The 25,689-nt window shown below is 39.9% G+C and overlaps 1 protein-coding gene across 1 annotated transcript; it reads left to right on the forward strand.

Annotated features, from left to right (window-relative positions):
- The first annotated feature begins 3,962 nt into the window (after positions 1 to 3,962).
- OPTC (opticin) lies at positions 3,963 to 23,636 on the forward strand. The gene is made up of 7 exons (XM_003767604.3): positions 3,963 to 5,653; positions 11,027 to 11,255; positions 13,363 to 13,498; positions 15,031 to 15,189; positions 17,322 to 17,521; positions 17,997 to 18,092; positions 21,920 to 23,636. Exons 2-7 carry the CDS (start codon positions 11,031 to 11,033, stop codon positions 22,088 to 22,090), a joined length of 987 nt encoding a protein of 328 aa, XP_003767652.1. The 5' UTR covers positions 3,963 to 5,653; positions 11,027 to 11,030; the 3' UTR covers positions 22,091 to 23,636.
- The last annotated feature ends 2,053 nt before the right edge of the window (positions 23,637 to 25,689 follow it).

A 25,689-nucleotide genomic window follows, 5' to 3' on the forward strand; every position in this document is an offset into this window, starting at 1 on the left:
AAATTTTCCCTCTCTCACCCTTATCTCCCCCTTCCCTAAGACAGCAAGTAATCTGACATAATAACATCATTTTATAGAAGAGGAAGCTGAATCCTGGAGAGATGAAATGGTTTATCTAAAGATACCTACATCAAAGGACATAGAAGAAGAGTCCAAATAACTTCTTGATAGAAATCTGGAATTTGAACCCAAATATGCCAATTCAGTTTCTTATTTTCCTAATCCTCTTTAATCTTGATACCTTCCCTCTGAGACTTCACCAATTTATTCTGTAAGAGTCTTCTTCATCCATGGTTGTTTATGTGCTGTCTCTCCTATTATGAGCTCCTTGATAGCAGGGATTAGTTTTTGGTACATTTGTGGTTTTTTTGTTTGTTTGTTTGTTTGTTTTGCCTTTCTTTGTATCTATAGTGCTTAATATAGTGCCTGACACACAGAAGGTACTTAAATACAATTTGACCTCAAATTCAAGTTACTTGCTAGAAAACTCTTTTGAAAAGCCTAAACTTTATTTCATATGATCTCATAAAGGGAAAAAGAAGGAAGGAAAAGAGAAAGGAAGGGAAGAAGAGAGGAAAGGAGAGAGAAAGGAAAGAAAGGAAAGAAGGAAGGAAGGAAGGAAGGAAAGAAGGAAGGAAGGAAGGAAGGAAGAGAGAAAGGAAGGAAAGAAGAGAGGAAAGGAGAAAGAAAGGAAAGAAAGGAAAGAAAGAAGGAAGGAAGGAAGGAAAGAAGGAAAGAAGGAAGGAAGGAAGAACTAGAAGCAACTGAACTAACTGGAAGACAGCAGCACATTATGGAGGAAGGAGTCTCCAAGCCAGCAATTCACTGTTACTATAACTGAACAAGAAGTGGAAAAGAAGAGAAATTCTGGTTAAAGCTGAGCTGAATGATAGCTGTAAGATTCCATCCCCTTCCTGCATAGGGTCATTTCTTTTTTATTTTTTTATTTTTTTAGTTTATTTATTTATTTATTTAAAATAACTTTTTACTGACAGAACCTATGCCAGGGTAGTTTTTTACAACATTATCCCTTGCACTCACTTCTGTTCCGATTTTTCCCCTCCCTCCCTCCGCCCTCTCCCCAAAGATGGCAAGCAGTCCTATACATGTTAAATAGATTGCAGTGGATCTTGGATATAATATATGTGTGCAGAACCGAACAGTTTTCTTGTTGCTCAAGGAGAATTGGATTTAGAAGGTATAAATACCCTGGGAAGAAGAACAAAAATGCAAGCAGTTTACATTCATTCCCTAGTGTTCTTTCTTTGGGTGTAGCTGCTTCTGTCCATCCTTGATCAATTGAAACTCAGTTGGATCTTGTCTTTGTTGAAGAAATCCATTTCCATCAGAATACATCCTCATACAGTATTGCTGTTGAGGTATATAATGATTTCCTGGTTCTGCTCATTTCGCTCAGCATCAGTTCATGTAAGTCTCACCAATCCTCTCTGTATTCGTCCTGTTGGTCATTTCTTACAGAAACAATAATATTCCATAACATTCATATACCACAATTTACCCAACCATTCTCCAATTGATGGGCATCCATTCATTTTCCAGTTTCTAGCCACTACAAACAGGGCTGCCACAAACATTTTGGCACATACAGGTCCCTTTCCCTTCTTTAGTATCTCTTTGGGGTATAAGCCCAGTAGAAACACTGCTGGATCAAAGGGTATGCACAGTTTGATAACTTTTTGAGCATAGTTCCAAACTACTCTCCAAAATGGTTGGATTCGTTCACAACTCCACCAACAATGCATCAATGTCCCAGTTTTCCCGCATCCCCTCCAACAATCATCATTATTTTTTCCTGTCATCTTAGCCAATCTGACAGGTGTGTAGTGGTATCTTAGAGTTGTCTTAATTTGCATTTCTCTGATTAATAATGACTTGGAGCATCTTTTCATATGACTAGAAATAGTTTCAATTTCTTCATCTGAGAATTGTCTGTTCATATCCTTTGACCATTTTTCAATTGGAGAATGGCTTGATTTTTTATAAATTAGAGTTAATTCTCTATATATTTTGGAAATGAGGCCTTTATCAGAACCTTTGACTGTAAAAATATTTTCCCAGTTTATTGCTTCCCTTCTAATCTTGTCTGCATTAGTTTTGTTTGTACAAAAACTTTTCAGTTTGGTATAATCGAAATTTTCTATTTTGTGATCAGTAATGATCTCTAGTTCTGCTTTGGTCATAAAGACCTTCCCCTTCCACAGGTCTGAGAGGTAAACTATCCTATGTTCCTCTAATTTATTAATAATTTCATTCTTTATGCCTAGATCATGAACCCATTTTGACCTTATCTTGGTGTACGGTGTTAAGTGTGGGTCAATGCCTAGTTTCTGCCATACTAATTTCCAATTTTCCCAGCAATTTTTGTCAAATAATGCATTCTTATCCCAAAAACTGGGGTCTTTGGGTTTGTCAAACACCTAGATAATTAAGGTTATTGGCTGTTTTGTTCATAGGGTCATTTCTTAACAAAGAAATACACAACTGAAAAAAAAATCAATGAACAAAACCAGCAATACATTATCCATATTGTTTGTTATCTAGAAAAGGTTAGTGTGATTTAGATGCTCATTGAAAAAGGCCTTTGTTTGGAGACTTTGGTTATCCTAGTTACACAAAACAGGATAGATGTGCATCTTCTGTAGCATGAAGATTGAGGGAATTCTGAGCTTGGACCAAAACACTGATTTGTCTATCTTCTCTAACCACTGCCCCTTACCCAAGAAAATGCCATGGTCTCTCTGTCAATAAGAGAGATTCCTTCCCTTCTGTGCAAAGGGCAGGAAGTATCCTGAACATTCTTGCTTATCCCTATTTCAAATCAAGTCAAATCAATAAACATTTATTAAGCTCCTACTATTTGCCAAGCACTGTGCTCAGCCCTGGATATACAAAGAAGGGTAAAAATAAGCATCCCTGACCTTGAGGAGTTCACATTCCACTCTAATTTGGGGGACAAATTAAAATAACTTTGTATTAACAAATTATATACAGGATAAATAGGAAGTAATCTCAGAAAGAAGGCACTACTGTTAATGGGGACAAGGAAAGGCTCTTTGTTCAAGGTAGGATTTTAGCTGAACCTGAAGGAATTAGATGCAGGGAAGCAGGAGGTGGAATGAGGAGGGAGAGCAGTTTCAGAGGGGCACCTGACAGTAGCAGCTAGCCAGACTTTTTCCAGGCTGCCACCTCTGATTCATCACCTTGGATCCTAAACCTCCTAATGAGAGCTCTGGGTTTGAACCTGCCCTTTCACCCCCTGCCCGATGGTCTCCATGCTCAGTGGGGCCAGTGGCTCCTAGGGTAAGGTCAGATGGTTCTCACACACGCACATGTCATTACATATATATGTTTCTCCTCTACCACACAATCCTCCCCCAGCTCCCAGAAATGCAGGGAAATCAGAGAATGGTTGTTTTTGAGAGCAGATAATGGTGGGCAGGAGTGTGTGTGTGTGTGTGTGTGTGTGTGTAAGTCAGAATGAACGTGAGCATGAGATTTTGTCAGACTGTGGGAACTTGCCTGTGTGAGTAGCTGTGTGTATGTGCGGCAGCAAATGTGTGCCTTCTTTTAAGTGTGTGGGAGAGAGCTATTAAGAGGGCAGAGGCACAGTGACAGAGCGAACAAGCAAGGAAGCAAGGAGTGTGGGCAGGTATGTATGTGTCACTGAGAAAGAAGTGTGTGTGTGTGTGTGTGTGTGTGTGTGTGTGTGTGACAGAGAGAGAGAGAGAGAGAGACAGAGAGACAGACAGACAGAGACAGACAGAAACAGAGACAGACAGAAGGGGAGAAGGGGAAAGAGGAGGAGAAGAGAGACAGAGAGACAGACAGACAGACAGAGACAGAGACAGACAGAAGGGAAGAAGGGGAAAGAGGAGGAGAAGAGATAAGGGAGAGGAAGGGAGACAGACAGAAGGAGACAGAGAGAGAGAGAAGGAAAGAAAAGGAGAAGGAGAGAGAGAGAAAGAAAGGAAGAGAGATGTTGGGAAGAAGGAACGGTGGCCAGTCTGTTACTAAAGAGAGGGGGAAAGGATGGCTCCTGCCTCTAAATCCTCTTCTCAATTCAAGGAGAGTCCATGATGGCCAGTCCTTCCCAGCAGAAAGCTCCAAAGGCAGAAGGAAATAATACTACTCTGATTATCAAATTCAGTTCCAAACTAAGTCCCCTCCCATGTCAGCTGGTGCCCATAAACAAGTTGATAGACCATCTGTTTGAGGGTTCTCAGCCACCCAGGTTCAGTGTTCTGAGGAGTAATGGAGTATTGTGGGTTTGAAACTCCTTGGCCTGGAAAGCAGGGACCTAGGTGCTAACTCCAGTTCTATCTCACTTAGCTAGCCATGGTCACCAGTTCTATCTCTACGTGACTAGTTAGATGACCTTAGTCACCAGTTCTATCTCACTTAGCTAGCCATGGTCACCAGTTCTATCTCTGCGTGGCTAGTCAGATGATCTTGTTCAAGTCCCTCCTCCTCCCGGATTTGGTAATTCTATCCAGAAAATTAGGAGTTTGAACTATATGATCCTTAAAATACTTTCCAGCTTAGAAATTTCATGTTAAGCTCCCAGGAAGAGTCAGAAAATGTTGTCAACTGGTATAGTGACCACTTAAAAAGTATCAGAGTACTTTCTATAGGCTTGTGAACCCTTTGCGATTATTTCATCTCTCAGGTGGGTAGGAAGCAGGTGGTACCAGGCAACTATGGAGGGAAAAAAAGGGAAGGGATCAGGTGAAATCTCTGCCCATGCAAAAGATTTTCAGGAAGGGAATCCACACGGCCTCTTTCAGAAACTCCAGTTAAGAAGGGTTTCTTGGTATGTCCCTGCTGCCATCATAGACTATTTCATCTCATTCTGTCCTCATTCGTATCAGTGGATAGTATCATTCACTATTCACTTCATGATTGCCTCTGTACCATTATCTTTTATATTTAATCCCAGGCCCTTTATCCTTGGGATTTGTGTTGATTCTCAAACTTAGAGGCTCCTTCTGTATAGTTTCTAGGTTAGGGGAAGGTTAGGACTCCTATGCTTCTCAAAAATAGTTGCCTATTACATTCATCTAGTGCTTTATTAGCCTCTGGAAACATGAGGAGTAGCCTTGAAACTTCCAGGCTGGAGGGAAACCTAATAACTGAAAGTTTTCAAAAGGAAACCAGCAGAAAAGGAGGGCAGCTTGAGACTTGGACTCTGAAGACTACCTGACTTTAGCTCTAAGATGATGTGGAATCCTCCCAATCTCAAGGAAAACCCACTCTGGAGACTGTTCTCTCCTCTGAGTCTTAGTTCCAAACTGGATGCACCATTTGAAAGTTAAACTATTAACAGAGACAGAGATAAACAGAATCAAAGGTATAGAGACACACAAGCCAGAGATGGAAAGGATAGTTGTTTTCTAGTTAAGCAAAGGAATGGATGGGAGATCCCATAGGACTGGGGTGGGGGGGGGGGGGAACAGCTAGAAAGGAGTTGATTGGTTAGCAGTAATGATAAAAATCCTGATTGGCCACACTTCTAACTTGGCTGGCACCTTCATTCCCTCCTCCCCTCATCTCTCTGCACAACTCCAAACTACACACCCAGTCATCAGCTCGTAGAAGCTGTGGGCTCCAGTCCAGGGCAGAAAAGCCAGGACAGGTAGGCTGAACTCTTTCTAGGTCTGGGGGTCTCTAGTTTGTCTGAAAAGGGAAAGAGATTGTCTGAAAAGGGCGATTGAGTAAGACTGCAAGGTTTTTCCAAGATTACTGACACTCGAGTAGACACTATGGGAAGAACCACATACTCTGTCTCTAGAGTTTTTCTTAAGGTCTTTTGACTTAGGCTGGGAGAGGAGGGAACAGGAAGGGGCAAGGGAAGGGGCTTTCTTACTGCATGAGGGAGCTGACCCAGAAAGGGCAGTAGCAAAGGCATCAAGTTTGTGTTTTCTTTGCTGGCTTTATTGGTGGACTGGCTTATATGGAGTATAGCAGATGTGATTGTGCCCCAACATGTACATAGATATTCAGCCCATGTAAGGATGTGCACATGTCATGCATGTACTATTTATGGAAGTTAACCTAGTATATGTTCACATACCCAAATTCCATATACACATGGCCACATATGAAGAATGAAGACATCCATCTTATACCAACACACACCTGTGGATACGAATACACAGAATCACACTCGGAGTTTATTTACTGTATCTGTATACAAATTAACATGGAACCCGTCACATCTAAGCACTTAATAAATGTTTGTTGACTGATTATGTGACAATATATAGAGACTCTATGGCAATGTATATCTGGTATCATATTCATCTATAGTTGGTGTTCATTTAGAGTTCATTCATATATGTATATCCATGATGGACATATGTGTATTTATGTGCATATATATATTACAGAGTGGTAGGTATTTCTAGTATAAGTCTATTTACATTTATATATAATTTATATTTATAGTTTCCTACAATTCTAAAATACCATGAAACGTGTGTGTGTGTGTGTTTGTGTGTGTGTGTGTGTATAAGGGGGAGTGTTTCCTTTATTGAAGATGATATTATTTTCTTAAAATCCTCCTTCTAATGGTGAGGATTTTTTTTTTCTTCTCCATTTTTAAGAGGTATGAAAAATCCCAAAACTTCTGTCTTTTGTCATTTTTTGTATCTCTAGTGTTTAAAGTCCTTTAAAATACTTTGATTGATGGTGTCCATAGAATGCAAGCTTCTTGGGGGCAGGCACTGTATTTCATTTTGCTTGCATTTATATCCTTAACATGTTAAACACATGGTAACTGCTAACAAATGTTTTTTTCCCTCCCTCCCTCCTTCCCTTTTCTCCTCCCTCCCTCACTTCTTTCTTTCTTTCTTTCTTTCTTTCTTTCTTTCTTTCTTTCTTTCTTTCTTTCTTTCTTTCTTTCTTTCTTTCTTTCTTTCCTTCCTTCCTTCCTTCCTTCCTTCCTTCCTTCCTTCCTTCCTTCCTTCCTCTAATTGGTGTGTAATTGATTGTAAAATTTACCTAAATCCCTTTCACAATTAATGAGGTATCCTCTGCATGTGAGTTTGTGTGTCTATATTTTGGGGTGGAAGGAGAAGAAATGGATCCTGGGTATTCTTAGAAGTGTGCAGGTAGTTGTGAGTATAACTGCAGGGATCATTGTGATTCAGTGAGTATACATGCCTGGAGAGAATTTCTCCCTATAATAGAAGATTGAGCTAGATGGCCTTTACTACTCTCCCAACTTTCAGATTCTCAGAGTCTATGACTGTTTCAGACAAGAACGTACACTATCTGTTTGAGTATAAGTCTCCATGTTTATTTATGAGAGACTCTTCCACTAGTATGAAAGTACACTTTTGAAAGTGGGAGAATGGGACAGAACAGAACTTCAACAAATTCAAATTTAGCAAGCACATATTAAAGCCTACTAGGTGTCATAAACTAAATTAGGCATTGGAGATACAACACCAAAAATGAAATCATTCCCACCCTCAAGGAACTTATATTCTACTGGCACATACCATGCAAACAGATGATTAAATACAAGACAATTCAAGATAAAAGAGGACACTAACGGAATTTGAAAAAGCTTCACATAGGAGATAGTTTAATGTCTTGCATAAGTAGTTCTGCCATGGAGAAGGTCTGGGTTTGATTCACAGCTCATGTATAAGTGAATTTTTAAGGCAGGTAGGTGGTGCAGTGGATAGAATATTGGGCTTAAAATAAGGAAGACTTCTCTTCCTGAATATGAAGATACTTATAGCGTTGTTCTGGTCAAGTCACTTATGCCAGTTTGCCTCATTTTTCTCATCTATAAAATGAGATGGAAAAGGAAATGGCCAACCATTCCAGCATTTTTGCCAAGAAAACCCCAAAGGGGATCACAGTCAGATATGATTGAAAAACAACTGAACAACAAAATGAGGAGATAGAGCTTGAGTTATTAAAGCAAGAAAAGGACTGGATGAGGCAGAGGTAAGAAGGGTGTGCATTCCACTCTAGAGACAAAGTCTATGCAAAGCCAATGACCTGAGATGGAATGTCAAGTTCAAGGGAACAGCTAACAGGCTTGTTTGGCTAGATCACAGAGTCCTTGAAGGGGAGTATTGTCTGAAAAGGCAGGTGGAAGCCAACCTCTGGAGGGCTCAGTTTTCTCAAAACAGAGTAAAAAAGAGGGGAAAGGGGTTTGAAGACTTAGGGACAGAAGAAGTGGGTTTAATAATCATCTCTATTTAGACAACTCATCATAGGTTATTGTTTGTCCTTCATTCTTGAAGAGGACCAGCAATCTATACATCCAATATCTGTCTTCTCCTGAGCTTCTGCCTTATATCAATTCAGACCAAATGTCCCCAAGACATCTCAAACTCAAAATGTCCAAAGCAGAAATCATCGTTTTATCTCTCCATCCAATGTTCTCTCCTCTACCAAACTTCCTGATTTCTGTTCAAGACAACATTATTCCTCCTACATCCTGGGTTTGTTTTCCTTGCTGCCTCACTCTCACTCAATCCACACTCCCAACCTTTTGCCAAATCTTGCTATTTCTACCACAATGGCATCTCTCACATCTGACCCCTTTTCTCCAGTCACATAGCTACTACCTTAGTTTAGATTTCATTACCTTTTTTAACCGACTCTCATGAATGGTCACCTTTGTCTCAACTGTCTGTCCATCCCAATCTCTCCTCCATCCAGCATCCAAAAAGATTTTCCCCAAGCACACATATGGCCTTGATGCTCCTTTCCTGAATAAATTCTAGTCACTCCTTATTACTCTTCCAACAAAATTGAAATTCCTCTGTTTGACTTTAGCTGCCTTTAAAACTTGGTCTTAACCTCTGTTTCTATTCTCATTAAATATACTCTCTTTTTTGTACTTTACAACCAAACTAGCCTTATTTCTATTCCTGAGACACAATATTCTATTTTTTCCTCTCTATGCCTGTTCACTGGCCATCATGTTCCAGGCCAAGGATGTAGAGAATCTCTCATTTACTTTAAGATTCTGCTCAAACACTATTTTCTATGAGATGCCTTTTTCTGACCACTCTTTTGCCAACTGCTAGTGTACTTCAGTCCTGACTATCTTAGATTTATGTTGTATCAATCTGTTCTGCATATACTTACATGTGTTCAAGTTACTTCCCATGGCAAAATCCAAGCTCTTTGAGAACAGGAATTACTAAGAAAACAATTTCTTTGTCTTGTATTGTCTTTATCTTTTCTTCCTATTGTCTGATACAGAGTAAGTGATTAATAAATGCTTGTTGATTAATTAAATGAATAAATGAGGGAATCCTTACTACAGGGAGTATAGTAGACAGCAATCAAGGATTCATTTGAAATTAGAGAGCATAAATTTGTAGTGATCCCAGCTGGGAGATTTCAGAATGACGTTAAAAAAAAAAGACAAAGCAGATGGTGGGAATTGGCAAAGCATGAACAGTGATAGGAAAAACAGGACAGGAAATTCAAGGCCAGAGGACAACACATAGTTAATCTCACCAGCTATCTGATCAAGCCTGGGAAGGGAGAAAATAAACCTAGAGCAGAGATGATGAACTGGGAAAATAAGGAGGGCTGAATCAGTGACGATTTCAAAGGAAGAAAAGTCATTCTCAAGCATTTTTAAGAGCCTACTATGTATCAAGCACTGTGCTAAGTGTGGGGATACAAAAAAAGGGAAAAAAGGAGAAGGGAAGGCAAGAGAAGAGATGGAAAAACAGGAGATTGTGAGCAGAAAGGGACATTTCAGAGGTTAAGATCATGCAGGTTGCCTAGTCATAGGAAATATTAAGATCTAAAATTTGACCATCCTTGTAGATGGCAGAGATGGAGTGGCAGAGAATGATGAATGGCGAACTAAGGTATTTCAGAAAATGTCAGTGTGTATATTGAGCTTCACAAATATGAATGTAGAATTTGGGACGAAGAGGAATACTGAATTCACTGAGGAAGGAGATCATTCTGGAGACCAGTAGAATGAAAACAATCAATGAATCAATCAACAATCATTTGTTATCAAATATTGTGTCAGCTCCTGGAAGGGAAGATAATGAATGGAATGAACCTCAAAAAGGGAGAGGCCATTGAGTCACTGTAGCAAAGATATGGTCTTTAAAATGGCAATCAAGGGTATGGAGTATGCATATTCCTTCTGGTCCAGTATGTCAGGAAGTAGAGAAATATCCAGTACTAGAGAGAATGGTCAGAGACACATCTTCCAGAGAGAAGCAGGATTCTTTAATTACAATAATTTGGAGAGAGTATAAAAGGATGAAGGGAAATTTGTTGAGACAAAAAAAGAAGTTCAAAGCGCACAGAAGGAGGGGAGGGAAAATTAGGATGGAATTAGGGTTGAGTTAATGGAAAATGATGATAAGAAGGGAAGCAGTTTGCCTCACTGATCAATCTTACTCTAAGAATTAATTAAGAACTTACTATGTACTAAGCTTTGTTTTTAATAAATGCTTGTTGATTGAAGAAACATAGGGAAGGACAAGACAATCCATATTCTTAAGGAAATTACACTGTATCAACAGCAGTGTATCATCACCAGATGATAGGATTTAATTACTATACAGGATTTAAGGGAGTAGAAAGATTGTTGCCAGCTATAGGACTGGGGAAGTACCAAATAAATGGGATTTTTATTCTCCAGATCTTGTGCTGACAAAAGACATCAAGATATACCATCTCAAATACCACGAAAAGGACCTTGTGCTTTTTTTTTGATGGAGGGAAAAGGAAAAGGAGGATTTTGAAACATCGGATTTTGAAAGGCTAGGGAGCTCCAAAAGTGGAAACATCCTGCATAAATGCAGAACACTTGCCTTTAGAAAACTATCTGAGGTACTGAGAGGTTAGGTGATTTGGCTATCATCATAGAGCCGATATTAGATCAGAAGCAGATCTTTCTCCCATGCCATGTTGTTGCTCAATAAATATTACAATTCTTATCCTCATTTCACCCATAATATGAAATCCAACTTTACACTCTCCTTTTCCCCCCTAAAAGAACCATGAGGATCTCTGCCCTCCTGGGACTGATATCCCTGGTCATCCAGGAGACAGAAGCTTTGCCACTCTGGACGGAGGGAGCAGCGAAGCAGGAAGAACTCCAAGATGAAGGGACAGCCGACAACAATCTAGAGCTGGGGAGCTATGACCCGAATCTGGATAATTATGACTTTAGCAACTATGAAGAACGAGCTATAAAGAGTGACTATGGAGACTTGACCCCAAAGGTGAGACTCACCTAGATGGAAAGCAAGTCTTTCTAGGCCTGAGATGCAAGATGCCGACCTCTCTTTCACATTTCTGACTACCTCTCTATGCAATAAAGGTGATCCTTTGGGGTATCTGGAGATTAGGTATCTGAGAGAAGTTCAGAAACTGGACAACAGGAAACCTTCATTTGCTTTGTCAGCTGTCATTATATTTAGTGGGGTCTATGAGAAACCATCTTTTTCTCTTTTAAGTAGATCTGCAAACCCTATCTTAGTGGGGATCAGGAAGTAATCATATTCTCTCTAATAAAGATGTCACAGATTCTTTTCACCTAGTCTTAGTTTCCTTTCCTGTTTGATTTTTAAAAATTTTAAATGAGAAGCTCTATGGGACAGTGAAAGACCACTGGATTTGGAATGAAAGGAAGTAGCTTTTTAAAATTTTAAATTTTTTTAAATTTAAATTTAAGTTTTCAATTTTAAAATTGTCCAGAGTGACACAACTAGTAAATCTGAGGCTAGTTTTGAATTCAAGTCCTCCTGTGTTCAGGACCAGTGCTCTATCCACTATGCCACCTACTTGCCCTAGGACCTGGGTTTAAATACCATTATTGTCACCTCATTATCTGTGTCCTTGGGCAATTAAGTTAACATCTGTCTGCCTCAGTTTCCTCATCTGTAAAATGGGGATAACAATAGCACCTACTCCAGAGTTGTTATGAGGATTAAATAAAATAATGTATGAAAAGCACTTTGCAAGTCTTAATATGCTATGCAAGGCTATTGTTATCATTATCATTAAAATGAGGAGGGTTGATCTAAGTGCCCTATAATATTCCTTCTTGTTGTACAACTATGATCCAATGACCTGCTTCTGAGTTCTGACGCTGGCACTTTCTAGCTGTGCAACCATAGGCTAGGAACATATCTCTGTGAGCCTTAGTTTCCTCATTTATAAAATAGATGGCAAGATCACGGAATTTCTTACTTCATAGGGTTGTTGTGAGGGAAGTGATGGGTAAACTTTGTAGATTTATATCAATGTAACATCCCATCTGGCCTAAAGCCCTTTTACTTGCTTTAGCTGTTCTTTCTTGTGCTTATTCCAGGGGAGTTGAAAGTTGGTTTTGGTAGTTTTGGTGGTTCTCCTCCTCCTCCTCCTGCTCCTCCTCCTCCTCCTCCTCCTCTTCCTCTTCCTCCTTCTCCTCCTCCTCCTCCTCCTTCTCTTCCTCCTCCTCCTCCTCCTACTCCTCCTCCTCCTCCTCCTCCTTCTTCTCTTTCTCCTCTTCCTCCTCCTCCTTTTTCTTCTCCCTTAAGAGACTTGAAAATGCTTATTGAGCCACTCCTCTTACATTGCAAATGATTTAACCTCTGTTTGTCTCAGGTTTCCCATCCATTAAATGGGGATAATAATAGCACCTACCTCCAGGGTTGTTGTAAAGATTAAATGAAATAATAATTATAAAGTGCTTGGCATATAGCAAATACTATATAAATGTTAGCTATTTTATTTAATTATTTGTTTTAGCTATTTTTAAAATCACTTATATCTTAACCTGGTCCAAGAAGTCTTCTTCTCTCTCCTGAGCACAAAGTCTCTCTGACAAAATCTACCTTCCTAGGAAATACAAAAGGAAAAAGTGGGTGCCCTTTAATTAGGGAATGGCTGGACAAATTCTGATGTATGGATGTAATGGAATATTAAAATATCATAAGAAATAATGAATATGAGGAATTTGGAGAAACATGGGAAGAAGAACAGAACCAGGCAGAACCAAAACAACAATCTGTACAATAACTATAATAATGTAAATTAGAAGAATTGATGCTATGCAATTAGACTATCCAAGTGTAGCTCTGGAGAAGAGATGAGGAAATTCATTTGTTTCCTTTTCTTGGAGAAGTAGGGGACTATTGACTCAATAAGTTATATATACTATTAAAAACAGTCACTGTCATTTTTGTTTCACTCTTTTTGACTTTATTATAAGGGAAAAAGTAGGGAGAGAAACATCTAAAAATGACTGTGATATAAAAACAAAGGGCATCAATACAATTTTACTTTTTAAAAAATCTGTCCTGTCTGTCTTTCCCACTTCTGTGTGGCATTTGTGCTATGGCTCAGACTCAAGCAGGCACCCTGGCCCCTTCAACTATGAGTGCATCCACCAAGATAGTGATGGCCACCAAGGGCCCAAGGACATGGACTTCTGTCACCAACCCTTCCATATCTAGCCTACTTAACTTGCTGACTGCCATGGGTGAGTACTTAGTCAGAGCAGAACATGGACAAACAATGACTGAGAGGAATCAATCATTCAGTCAACAAGCATTCATTATGCTCTGTGCCAGATATTATGTTGAATGCAGATGATACAAAGAAAAGGCAAAATCAGTTCCTGCCCTCAAGGAGAGAGTAAGGAGAAGAGAGAGAGAAAAGTGGGTGGGAGGGAGATGAAGGGAGGGGAGGGAAAGAGGTAGAAAGAAGGAGAGAGAGAGAGAGAGAGAGAGAGAGAGAGAGAGAGAGAGAGAAAGGGGGGAGGGAGGGAAGGAGGAAGGGAAAGAGAGGGAGGAAAGGAAGGAGGGAGGGGGAAGGAGGGAGAAAAAGAGAGGAAAGGAAGGAAAGAGGTGAAAAAGAGAGGAGGGAAGGGAAGGAGAGAAGGAGGGAGATAAGGGGATGAAAGAGAGAGGAGGAAGAGTAAAGAGTAGAAAAGACAGACATACATTCACAGATCACAAAGGGAGAAGAAATATTTGGTGTGAAGATCAGCGGGGTGGTCAGAAGATTGAAATCAGAAGGAAGCATCAACAGAGTTACCCCTGCTTAATTAACACTGACACAAGGGAAATAGGAATGAGCAATAATTAAATTAGTGACAATTAAAAACCTGTTAAGGCAGATAATTAACTCTATGGTTGTCACTTGGGGGTGAAGGCAAATGAAGCAATTGATTTGGAGAATGATAACTTTTAATTCTTTTCTTATTGATTCTCCACCCTTCCCCCTTCACATGTGCCAGCCCCAAATATCTGAGCTATGATTTCATTGGTAACCAAAAGCTTGTGATTGTGCAATAAGTAGGAAATAGGTAAAGAAGACATTCATGCAACAAACACTCATTATGCTCTGTGCCAGGTATTATGCTGAATGCAGATGGTACAAAGAAAAGGCAAAAATCGGTTCCTGTCCTCGAGGAGTTTAAAAGCTATTGGGGAAGACATACATTAATAAGGATTAAGAAGATATGCACAAAATAGATGGGAAAAAACCTTAGAGGATAAGGCACTGTCAGCTGACAGGATTAGGAAGGGTCTCCTGTGGAAGATATTTTCCCTCATAATCTTCTTGGAATCTTCCTTTGGGATGTTTTCTCCTAGAGAGAATTAAGGGATGTCTAGCTGAAATAAACAAGAGGACTGATGGTTATATTAGGGAGATATTAGCAGGTAAAGATTAACACAGAAGTTATATATCCAAGTTATGAAGGGGGTAAGCACATCAGATGCATTAGCATTGAGAAAGGGGCACGCAAACAATCCAGGGAAATAGCATTTGGAACAGACAGAAATGGCATCAATTCTGGCATTCTCCCAAGAAGAATTCCAGGAGAATATAAGCCTTATGAGACAGGAACTGTTTTTTGTTTCTGGATACTGAGCACCTTGAACAGAGACTGCCCCCGAGTAGCTGCTAAGTAAATGCTTGTTGAATGAATGAATGAGAGACGAGTGAGAAGGGCTCTACAAATGGATCTCCTTTATTCTCCACTCTTTGGCCTTCTGTCTGATCTAGGTTTGCCCACCTGTCTGATCTGTGTGTGCCTTGGCACCTCTGTGTACTGTGAAGATGTTGATCTGGATCACATCCCTCCTCTGCCCCAGGAGACAACTTATCTTTATGCCCGCTTTAATCATATCACTCATATCCAGTCAGGAGATTTCAAAGGGCTAAGTATGCCATTGCAGGTATGGGTGAGGGAAGGAGAGGGGAGGAGAAATTGATGGGGATTTCATTTTTCTGTTTGTCTAGTCAAATATACTGGGACAAAGAACTTCACTCTATTCCCAAAATCAAGGCTTAATTTATCCTACTCTAAAATGGGGATAATGTAGGATTTTCTTGATGTCTCTTCCTGAATGTCTCATATAGTTTTACTGACTTATTCTCCTTCATTCTGCCAGAAAGCCTTATGAAGTCTGTAATAGTATTAGCTCTCTTTTTGTGGAGGTAGAGTGGGGTGAAGGGGTAGATTGAGAACCAGAGCACAGGGAAGTTAACAGAACTTTCCCAGAATTACATAGAAACTTCAATACGTATGCTGGTCCCAAGTTCAGGAAATAAGTCAGTAGTAATAAGTCAGTAGTAACATTAGTTAAGTGCTTATTATATACCAGGCACTGTGTTAAGTGCTAGGGATACAATCAGAGAAAAAGAAAGATATATCACCTGCCCTCAAGAAGCTTACAATCTAATGGGGGAAGACATCACATAAAAGAAATCCAAAAAGGGAGCAGGGGAGAGAAAAGAGAAAGTATCCTGCACTATCATGGTATTGTTCTTCTGTTTCAATTATGTCTGATTCTTTGTCGCACCAGTTGGGATTTTCTTGATGAAGATCCTAGAGCACCATTTCTTTCTCCAGCTTACTTCATAGATGAGGAAACCAACGCAAACAGGATTAATGCCTTGTCCAGGGTGACACAACTAGTAAATATTTGAGGTGAAATTTGAACTCAAGAACATGTCTTTCTGATCTCAATCCCAGTGCTCTATCCATTACAGTACCTAGCTGCCCTATGTCACGATGGAGAAGTCCATGATGGAGAAGGTGGGAAATGTGGTAGTCAGAAAGTTAATTCAACAAGCATTTATTAATCACTTAATAGATGTCCTGTGCTAAGTGCTGAGAACATAAAAGATAAGTCACCTTCACTCCCCACTCTCAAGGAGTTCACAATTTAATAAGGGAAACAACATGCAAACAACTATGTATAAAGATAAATGTATACATGATAAATTGAAGGTACTCTCCCAGTGATGGTACTGGCAATCAGGGGAAATGTGCTTCTTGTACAAGATGGGATTTTAGCTGGAACCTGGAAGAAGACAGGGAATCCAGGAGGCAGAAATAAGAAGGGAAAAATCCCAGTTATAGAGGACAGTCATTGAAACTGCTCAGAGTCAGAATATGGAGTGTCACATCCAAGAAATACCACTGTGTATCTAAATATACAGTGGTATTTCTCGGATCTAAATATAGTGCCCAAAGACTTGGATTCTACTCCCAATTCCAACATTCATCCAGTCCAACATGACCTTGGATAAATACTTGGTGTTATGGTGTGGTAAGAGTACTGGATTTATTGTCAAAAAACCCGAGTTCAAACCTTTCATTTACCACTTAGTAAAGGACCTTTGGCAAATCTCATTTTATCTCAAGGCCTCAGTTTTTCCAATTATAAAATGAAGGGTTTGAACTAGATGATCTCTAAAAGTTCCATCCAGTTCTACATCTTGTGATCATAACTGTTTTGTCCCTCATCTGTAAAGTGAGGATAATAACCCTTTATCCCATCTCTCATAGGGCTGGTGTGAGGAATGTTTCAGAAACACATTATGGTTTACACAAATGTAGAGTAATATATTTTTGCCTCTGGGTAGGACTTTATTGACCAGTCAGGCATCCATTTTACTGGGAATGTTTTCAGGAAGAGATTCCAGAATATCACATGTAGTGATAGAGGTAGAACTTTCTTATATTTCCTCCCTCCCTCCCTTACTCCTTTTTTCCTTCTTTCTTTCCTTCCTTCCTTCCTTCTTTCCTTCCTTCCTTCCTTCGTTTCTTCCTTCGTTCCTTCCTTCTTTCCTTTCTTCTTTCCTTTCTTCCTCCCTCTCTCCCTTTCTTCTTTCCCTCCTTCCTTCCTCCTTCCCTCCTTTCTCTCCCCCCTCTCTTTTCCTTCCTCCCTTCTGTCCTTCCTCCCTTTATTCCATTCCTCCTTCCTTCTTTTCTCTGTCTCTCATTCCCATTATCCCTCCACTGTTCCTACCTACACAATACATTTCTTTCTTCCATATCTCAATAGGAAAACTAAAGCACATTGACCTCTCAAACAACTGCATCTCTACCATTGAAGAGGATGCTTTCCTATTACCTGTCCTTCAAGAATTGCTCATCCCAGAGAACAACCTGGCATCTCTGCCTAGGCTCCCTGCTAGTCTTGTGAGACTTGATGCCCAATTCAACAAGCTCCAAAGCTCAGGAATCCTACCAGAGAGTTTCAAAGTGAGTCAGCATCCTGGGCTCCCCTTCACACACACAAATCCACAGACACACAGACACGCACAGACATACACAGACACACTTGGCAACAAGGCTCTCATCCTCCTGGGGCTCTTGCTATTAGGGCTCAGACCATGTAATGGCATTTTTACCCAATCCCCTCCAGAGCCATTATGTCCCACTCCCGAGCATTTGTTATGACTGGGAATATGTTCTGGCTTAATTGTATCTCTTCCTTTTCCTTTGGGGCTTCAAAAATTGCTGTGTTCCAAGATTCACAATAAGATGACATCCCTTTGTTTAAAGGGACATTTGATGTGTCACTTGAGGAAAATCCTTGTAGTCATTCCTATCAAGAAACCACATTCCTATCAAGACCTCATAGGACTCACCTGCTTGGTCTCCTTAATATCCCCTGGCATCTCCCATCAAGATCTGGCATTCAGCCCCAGGACATGACTTCTCTTTATCTCCCCAGGAGCTGAAGAACCTGCAGTTTCTCTACCTGTCGAATAACAAGCTGGACTATATCCCTGTGCCCTTGCCCTTGAGCCTGCGTTCTCTACACTTGCAAGTGAGATTTTTTTTAATAGGATGGAATTAGATTGGAAAATAGAAAGAAGTATCTGGCAACGAGGGGTCCCAGATACTTGGGGGGTTGTGAAGGATGGCTGATTCTCTTTCCCTGAGATAAGTATTTTTGGATAATTGCTCTATTGTTCTTCTCCCTTTCTTTTTTTCTCTCCCCATCTCTCTTCTAGGTCTTTCTATCTGTCCTCTAATTTCTTCTCCAATTTCTTCCCTTTTCTTTCTTCCTTCTACTTCCATCTTTATGTATCATCCAGAAATCTTTAGATATTTGATCAATCAGATGTTTCAATAGATAAAATGGTGGACTTGCAAAAAGGAAGAGTAAAGTTCAAATCTTATCTCAGCTCAGTCTCTTAGAAGCAGTTTTTTTTAAATTGTAAAATGGGGATAATATGAGCACCTACTCACAAGATTGTTATAAGGATCCATTGAGATAACATGTAAAGTTTTATAAACTTTAAAATTCTATGTAAATGCTAGCTAGTATTAACTCTCACTTTCTTCCAAACTTCTATTAAAGAATGTCCCCTGGAAACTCTAAACTAAAAGACTCAGTAGTGCAGATCTGCTCTGAAAGTATTTCCTCAGTGGGAGTCCCTGACACCAGTGAATCCATTGTTCTTGATATAAAAAAATTTGTCCAGTATCTCTTTCTTAATTCATCTCCTAACTCCCTATCCACATTTCCCTTTCTTTCAACTCTTATCTTTCTCATTCCATCCCTTCTCTTTCTTTCTCTTCTTTCGGCTCCATCTTACTATTCACTTTACTTTTCAATCTTTTCTCCTTTTCTCTTCTCTTCCTCCTTCTCCATTCTGCTCTCTCCCTATGTTCCTACAGGTTCTTTCCTCATATCCACTCTTTGTTTAGTCCTCCTCTGCTTCTGTCCATGACATGGTTCTGAACCCTTATGCTGACAGTTCCCATTAATAACATCCTGTAATGGAATGGACATGTTTCATCTGTTCCCTGAGTCCCTTTCCTCTGGGAATATATCTGAGTACAGCATAACTGTGGGCACAACTGTGCCAGAAGGGAGCAGTCCCTCCTCCAGGGAATCTTGGACTTTATCTTCTAGGGCTTAAGGGGAAAGTAGGAACCCTGGAGTTGTGCAGAAAGCATCAAGGTACTATACAGGAATGATAGTTACCTCAGGAAGGATGTAAAACCCCCCATATAATAAGGTCTAGTTTTGAAATAACACTTTAAAGATCTGCAAAGCATTGTTTTTATATTTTCATTTGATCTTATAATATGGTGAGATAGGTGCTATTATTATCCCCATTTTAAAGAAAGAAAAAATAAGCCAGATTGTGGCTTAAATATAGCCACACAACTAATAAATGTCTAAAATAGGATTTGAATTGAGATCTGTCCTGCTTTTAATTTCAACCATCTATCCACTGTACCACTTAGCTGTCTAATACTAGGTTAGAATGCAGAGCTAGAAATACTGAATTCAAACTGGGCAAGTGGGACCCGGGCAAGCCCCACCTCTGTTTGGTCTTCATCTATAAAAGTTAAAATTTCTTCATTTATAAAATGAGGGGAGTGGGCTTAACAACTTCTCAGGTTCTTTCCAGCACTAAATTTATAATCCTATGACCCCATGACCAAGTTATCCCTGAATCTATTCCTGACCTTGGAATTATTTATAAGCTACATTGGATCCAAGGCAATTCCAATAAACTCTGGATAGAAAATGCCAGCTACATCTAGAAAAAGAACTATGGAGATTGAATGTAAATCAACACATGCTAGGTTTATTTCTTATATTCTTTTTTTTTTCTCTCTCCCATGGTTTTTCCCTTTTGTTCTGATTTTTCTCTCTCAACATGATTCATAAAAAATGTGTATTTAAAATAAATTAAATTACAAGAAACACTGGAGAACAAACATTGTTCCTAGAAAATAGAATCCACAATCCCCAGCCTTCTTTCCCCCCTGACTTTAGTCTTTATCTCTTCTCCCATCTTGCTCCTTATTTCCTTCAGCTCAGAGAACTCAAGGATCAGCCAGTGGTAAACAGCCTCAAAATCACATTCCAATCCTCCTCCCCTTAGATAGACTCCCTTGGAAACAGGCCCTACTGGGAATAGAAAGGAGAGGGAGTAAGGTATTCAGCTCACAATGGCCACTGTTTCTAACCAGAATCAGATCTGGCACAATGAATTACTTGGAACCTAGGTATGCAAGCAAGCCGTTGCTTTCCTGAGATAGAAAGGCTGTAACTCTTAAGCAACTGTACATGTGTACACAGTAAGTGACAGCTCCCTTTGCTCCTATTACCTTGCAATGAGAGAAGGCTGTTCTTCCCACCCCATTCCATGGAGGTTAAGGAATCCCTAAAGATTCTGCTAGGTTGGAGAAGACAAAACAATCTATTAGGCTTTTCCTTGAAAGAGACCTTTCTATTACATTATCTTTTACCTGAAGACTTTTTTTTAACTTTACTCATCTATTAGGGGGACACTGTCCAGCTTTTAAAGTGCCTGTAAGCACCAGGAGCTTAAAAAATGCTCATTGACTAGACTTGACTCCCAGCTAACTCAACTCCCAATCAGTGAAGGGCAAAACCTTTCCTCTGCTACTGTCAAACTGGCCTGCTAACTGTTCCTTATATAGGACATTTCATTTGTGCTTCCTTTGAGTAGACTGAACACCTCCCTTCCACTCCTTAGAAACCCTACTTTCCATACAATCACAGCACTGTCTCCTGATCACTTTAGTCATTAAGCAGTGTTTCCCTCTTCCAAAAAATTAATTTGTATCACTTTTTCTATACTTTGTATTACTTTTTCTATACTTTGTATTTTCTTATTGGTGTACAAATTGTATCCCTCCAAGAGAATGCAAGCTTCTTGAGGGGAGGAATCACTATTCTTTTTGTATTCCCAATGCCTGGTAAATGGAGTTCCTAGCACACGCAAAGGCAATAAACTTACAGAAATGAATTATAGATGAGAACATTTAGGCTCAGGAAAGATGAATAATTTGATCACTTTTAAGATTCAAATTCAGGTTTCTTAATTCTATGTTCGGTCTTTTTTTTTTTCCTTCTCCATTGTGTCATAGATGAAAGGATAGATATTTGATTTCTATTCTCCCTCATCAATGCTGCATCCTCATTTTAAAGATTCTTCATGTTATATAGCTGAAGAAATTGAGGAAGAGAAGGGCAAAAAGCACCACCCAGAACCCAATATCAGACAACAAGATGGTGACAGAGACTTGAACCCAGTTGCCCTTGGGTTTTCTCCAATTCAAATCAACAAACATTTATCAAATACCTAGTATCGGGAAGTCTGCTAAGGGAAAGGAATACAAAAAAATCAGGCAAAAGACAACGTGCAAACAATCATATACAAAGCAGTCATACAGGATAAATTAGAGAGAAGTTAGAGAGAAGGCATTAAGATCAAGGTGGGATTTTAGCTAAATTATGAAGGAAGCCAGTTTGAATCATAGGCTCCTGGAGACTGGAAGAGACCTTGAAAGAACACAGTAAGATCTACCCTCAAAAGCCTTAAGTCTAGGTGGGGAAAACCTGAACATGAATAAGGAGATATCAAGTTTGTACAAAGAAAATACAGAATCATTCCTCAGATGATAGCAGCAGTGTGGTGTTTGAGCAGAACCTTAAAGGAAATTAGAGATTCCAAAAGGTGAACTATTTCTGGCATGGAGGTGTAAATTTGACCTGTAGTTGACTTGTATTTTGTACTACTACTTACCTCACCAGATTGTTGCAGGAAAGCATTTGGCAGACCCTTAAATCCTCTAGAAATCTAAGTGATTTTGTCTTCTCAGAACAATCACATCCAGACGATTGCTGAAGATACCTTCTGTGACCCTCAGGACCAGACGCACATCCGAAGGACCCTGGAAGACATCCGCCTGGATGGCAATCCCATCAACCTCAGCTTCTTTCCTAATGCTTACTTCTGCCTCCCCCGACTCCCCATAGGCAGTTACATTTGACTCTGATCTTAGACATATAGAATCACTGGGGTTTAGATCTGGGAGAGGTCTTCTAGCCCAACCCCTCAATTTTATAGATGGGGAAACTGAAGTCCAGCAGGTTAAATGATTTATCCAAAGTAATAAGGTAAGTGCATAATGGAACTAGGAATTTATATCTGCTCTGACTGCAAATACAGTTCTCTTTCCACTACTCCATACTGTCTCGGAGAAGAACAGAACTGGAATGGAATGTAAATAAAGAATAAGATTAGCCTCCTTGTTCCTGGGAATTATTTGAGGCAGCCAGAGACAAATCTTGGCCCAGGATCTGAAAAAAAATTCAGGGTGAATTAATAGATATTAGAACATGGTGATTTTTGAGAAGCAGGATGAGGGGAAAGCTTACTCTCTGGGCTCTGATCCTCAGTAGCTTCATCTGTAAAATAAGGATAATGATGTTTTACTAGGTATCCTGTTTTATGACTCTTTTTTTCCCCTTTTAATCTTTAGGAGTTAATTCATTTATGTATATACAATGAATACTCACTAGGTGCTTGTTATCAATGATGGGGACAGTGATAAGGATGAACCTCTTCTCCAGACTTCAATTTCCTCATTTAAAACAAAACTGTTGGACTAGTTGGTCCCTTATCTGAGGACGTGTCATGGTGAAATGCAATGGTTCCCAATATTTTTTTTTTGTTCCTTAAACCCCCTTTCAACAACAACAAAAATGTGTTGTAAATCCCCAGAGTAATTAATATCCTACTCATAATATTTTTAAACTATTATTTACTGCATACACCATCATTAAAGAATGTTTAGTGCAAACCCCTTAGGCCATCCTGGAAAACCTGCAGGAAATCTCTAAATAGGTACCATTGGTATAATAGAGGGAGCCCTGGATTTGAAGTCAAAAGAGTCCATCCCAGTTTTGCTCTTCTCCGAAGCAAAGCAGAGTAATGGAAAGAACATTGTATTTGCAGTCAGAGTAGTTGAGTTCAAATTCTTAGTTCCATTAGGCACTTATCTTTTGACTTTGGGCAAGTCATTTAATTTCTCCGGGCCTCAGTTTCCCCATCTGTAAAGTGGAGAGGTTGAGCTAAAAGATCTCTAAGGCCCCTCTCAGATCCAAATCTTAAGATTCTTTGAGTCTACTCTGGGGTCTTCTTCCTATCCTCCAGATAGAAACCATCTTTGGAAACCCCCTGTTCTCTTCACCTGTTTCTTTCTCTTTGGGGGAGGACACAATAGAAAGAACATTGCCTTTGGAGTCAGAGAAGCTTGGCTATAATCCTGCCTTTGCCAGTTAGAATCTGTGTGACCTTGTACAAATCAATACATCTTTGGGGGCTCATCTCACTCATCTATAAAGTGAATAGAGTAAATAAGACTCAACTCAAAACTCATTTTCTGCAGAATTCCTTTTCTGCTCCCTCCTCTAGCTACTTGTGCCTTTTTCCCTAAGAGAAATCTATATTTATTACACACACTGGGTTATTTTCATATTTGTGTCATCATTGGAATGTGAGCTCTTTTAGGGCAGGAATTGTTTTTACCCCTTTTTGTATCCCTAACACTTAGTGCCTGGCACATAATAGGTGCTTAATAAATGCTTGTGGATTGGCTGACTGAGAAGATGGTTTGTGTGATCCCTTACATCACTAAATCTATGCTGAAGGCAGAGGATTATATCAGAGAATATCTTGAGACCCTTTCTTATCTGGGTATCCAACTACTTTTTCCTTCTCTGTACTTGTGGCATTATGGACATCTAGGTGACATGGTGGATAGAGCACTGGGCTTGGAATCAAGAAGAATCTATTTCCTGAGTTCAAATTGTGCCTCAGACCTCTATTAGCTGACCCTAGGCAAGTCAATTAACCTTGTTTACTTTAGTTCCTCATCTGTAAAATGAGCTGGAGAAGGAAATGGCAAACCACTCCAATATCTCTGCCAAGAAAGCCCCAAATAGGGTCATGGAAAAACAAACTCCCAGGATCAGAGAACCCTTAAAGGGAACTGAGCCTTCCTCAGTGCTGTTGCATCCAGCTTCTCCTCTCCAATTAAAACAGTTGATGTGCAAAACTTTTATTGGGTCATTCACCAAAATTCTTCCCCAACATTAAAGTCTCTTCTCCCAGGGAAATCAGATAAAAGAAGAGCTTACATTTATGTCACTCTTTATCCTTGCAAAGCAAACTTATTTACATTATCTCATTTCTGGGAATCATTTAGGAAGCACAGATAGTATTACTCCCATTTTATAGAAGAGAAAACTGAAATCTGGAAAAGATTTGCCCTGAGTCACATAGCTGGGAAGGAGAAGAAATGGAGTTTGACTTCCATCTTCTGTTTTACTTTTGCATACCAATGAGAAAATGAAAGCTCTTTTCCCTTAGCTTGATTCTCCTTCATCCCCATGCTCTGTTATCTATGAGATTCCTCCTGATTTTGGGGCCAAGGCTATCTCTGGCTGGTTCAAATTATTCCCAGGAGCAAGGAGGAGAATCTTATTCTTTATTTATATTCTATCCCAGTTCTGTTTTTCTCTGAGGCAGTATGGAGTAGTGGAAAGAGCATTGTAATTGCAGTCAGAGTAGTTGTGTTTAAACTCCTAGTTCCACTATGTCCTTTTGGGCAAATTTTTTAACTACCCTGGGACTTGGTTTACCCAGCTATAAAATGCGGGGGGGGTGCCGCGTTGGGCTAAAGAATCTCTGTGCCCCCTCAGATGTAAATCTTAAAATCCCGAGTCTACCCATAGGGTCTCTTTCCTCCCCTCCAAAGAGAAGCCATCTTTGGGAATCCTCTGTTCCATTAATTTGATTTCTATCTTTCCTGGGGATAGCACAGTAGAAAGGAGCATGTTCGTAATCTTGTCTTTTCCAGTTAGAACCTGTGTGACCTTGGACAAAGCACCTATGCCTTCCCTAAGCCTCAGTTTTCTCCTCTATAAAATAGACTCTTTATATGAGAATTACTAGATGATCTCCAGGTTCCTTTCTAACTTTGCCTAATCTATGATCCTGTGCCACCTTGGCCCACTAGGGGGAGGCAATGTGCAAAGATGAAGAAATAAATAATATTTATGTCACTCATCAATCTGGGATTGGAGTTATTGAGCTGTGAGTAACCATAATTTTCCCACTGTAACCTTCTGCCTTGAAGTAGCCAAAGCAAAGGAGGTGATGGGAGATCATCTAGAGAGATGGGGACCCAACATGAGGCCGTTGTGCATATTCGGATTGGACAGAAGAGGGGTGAACATTTTAGTTGGGGAGGGAGGAGTAGGGAAAGTGACAAGATGACGATAGGTACTGGATGTCTGGCCAGTGGGGGCCACTAAAGCTCCAGGGCTATCCTGCCCACTGGGGGGCTCGTGTGAGGGCCCTTTGGGAGAATTGAAAGGTAGAGTTGAGAATGGAGACGTCAAGGGGTCAGTGGGAGATGTTTTTGTATCATAGCCTGACTTCACTCATAGACCAAAGGGAAAGATCAGGAGTGAAATAAGCCGTGAATTTCTTAACACCTGTCTTGCTTTCCTTCAGACTGGTAGAGCTATCCATGTAAAATTCATCTTTCCCCATCCTTACAGGGTCTCTTGGACAACTATT

The sequence above is a fragment of the Sarcophilus harrisii genome, chromosome 4, assembly GCF_902635505.1.
Source record: "Sarcophilus harrisii chromosome 4, mSarHar1.11, whole genome shotgun sequence".
Classification (NCBI taxonomy): Eukaryota; Metazoa; Chordata; class Mammalia; order Dasyuromorphia; family Dasyuridae; genus Sarcophilus; species Sarcophilus harrisii.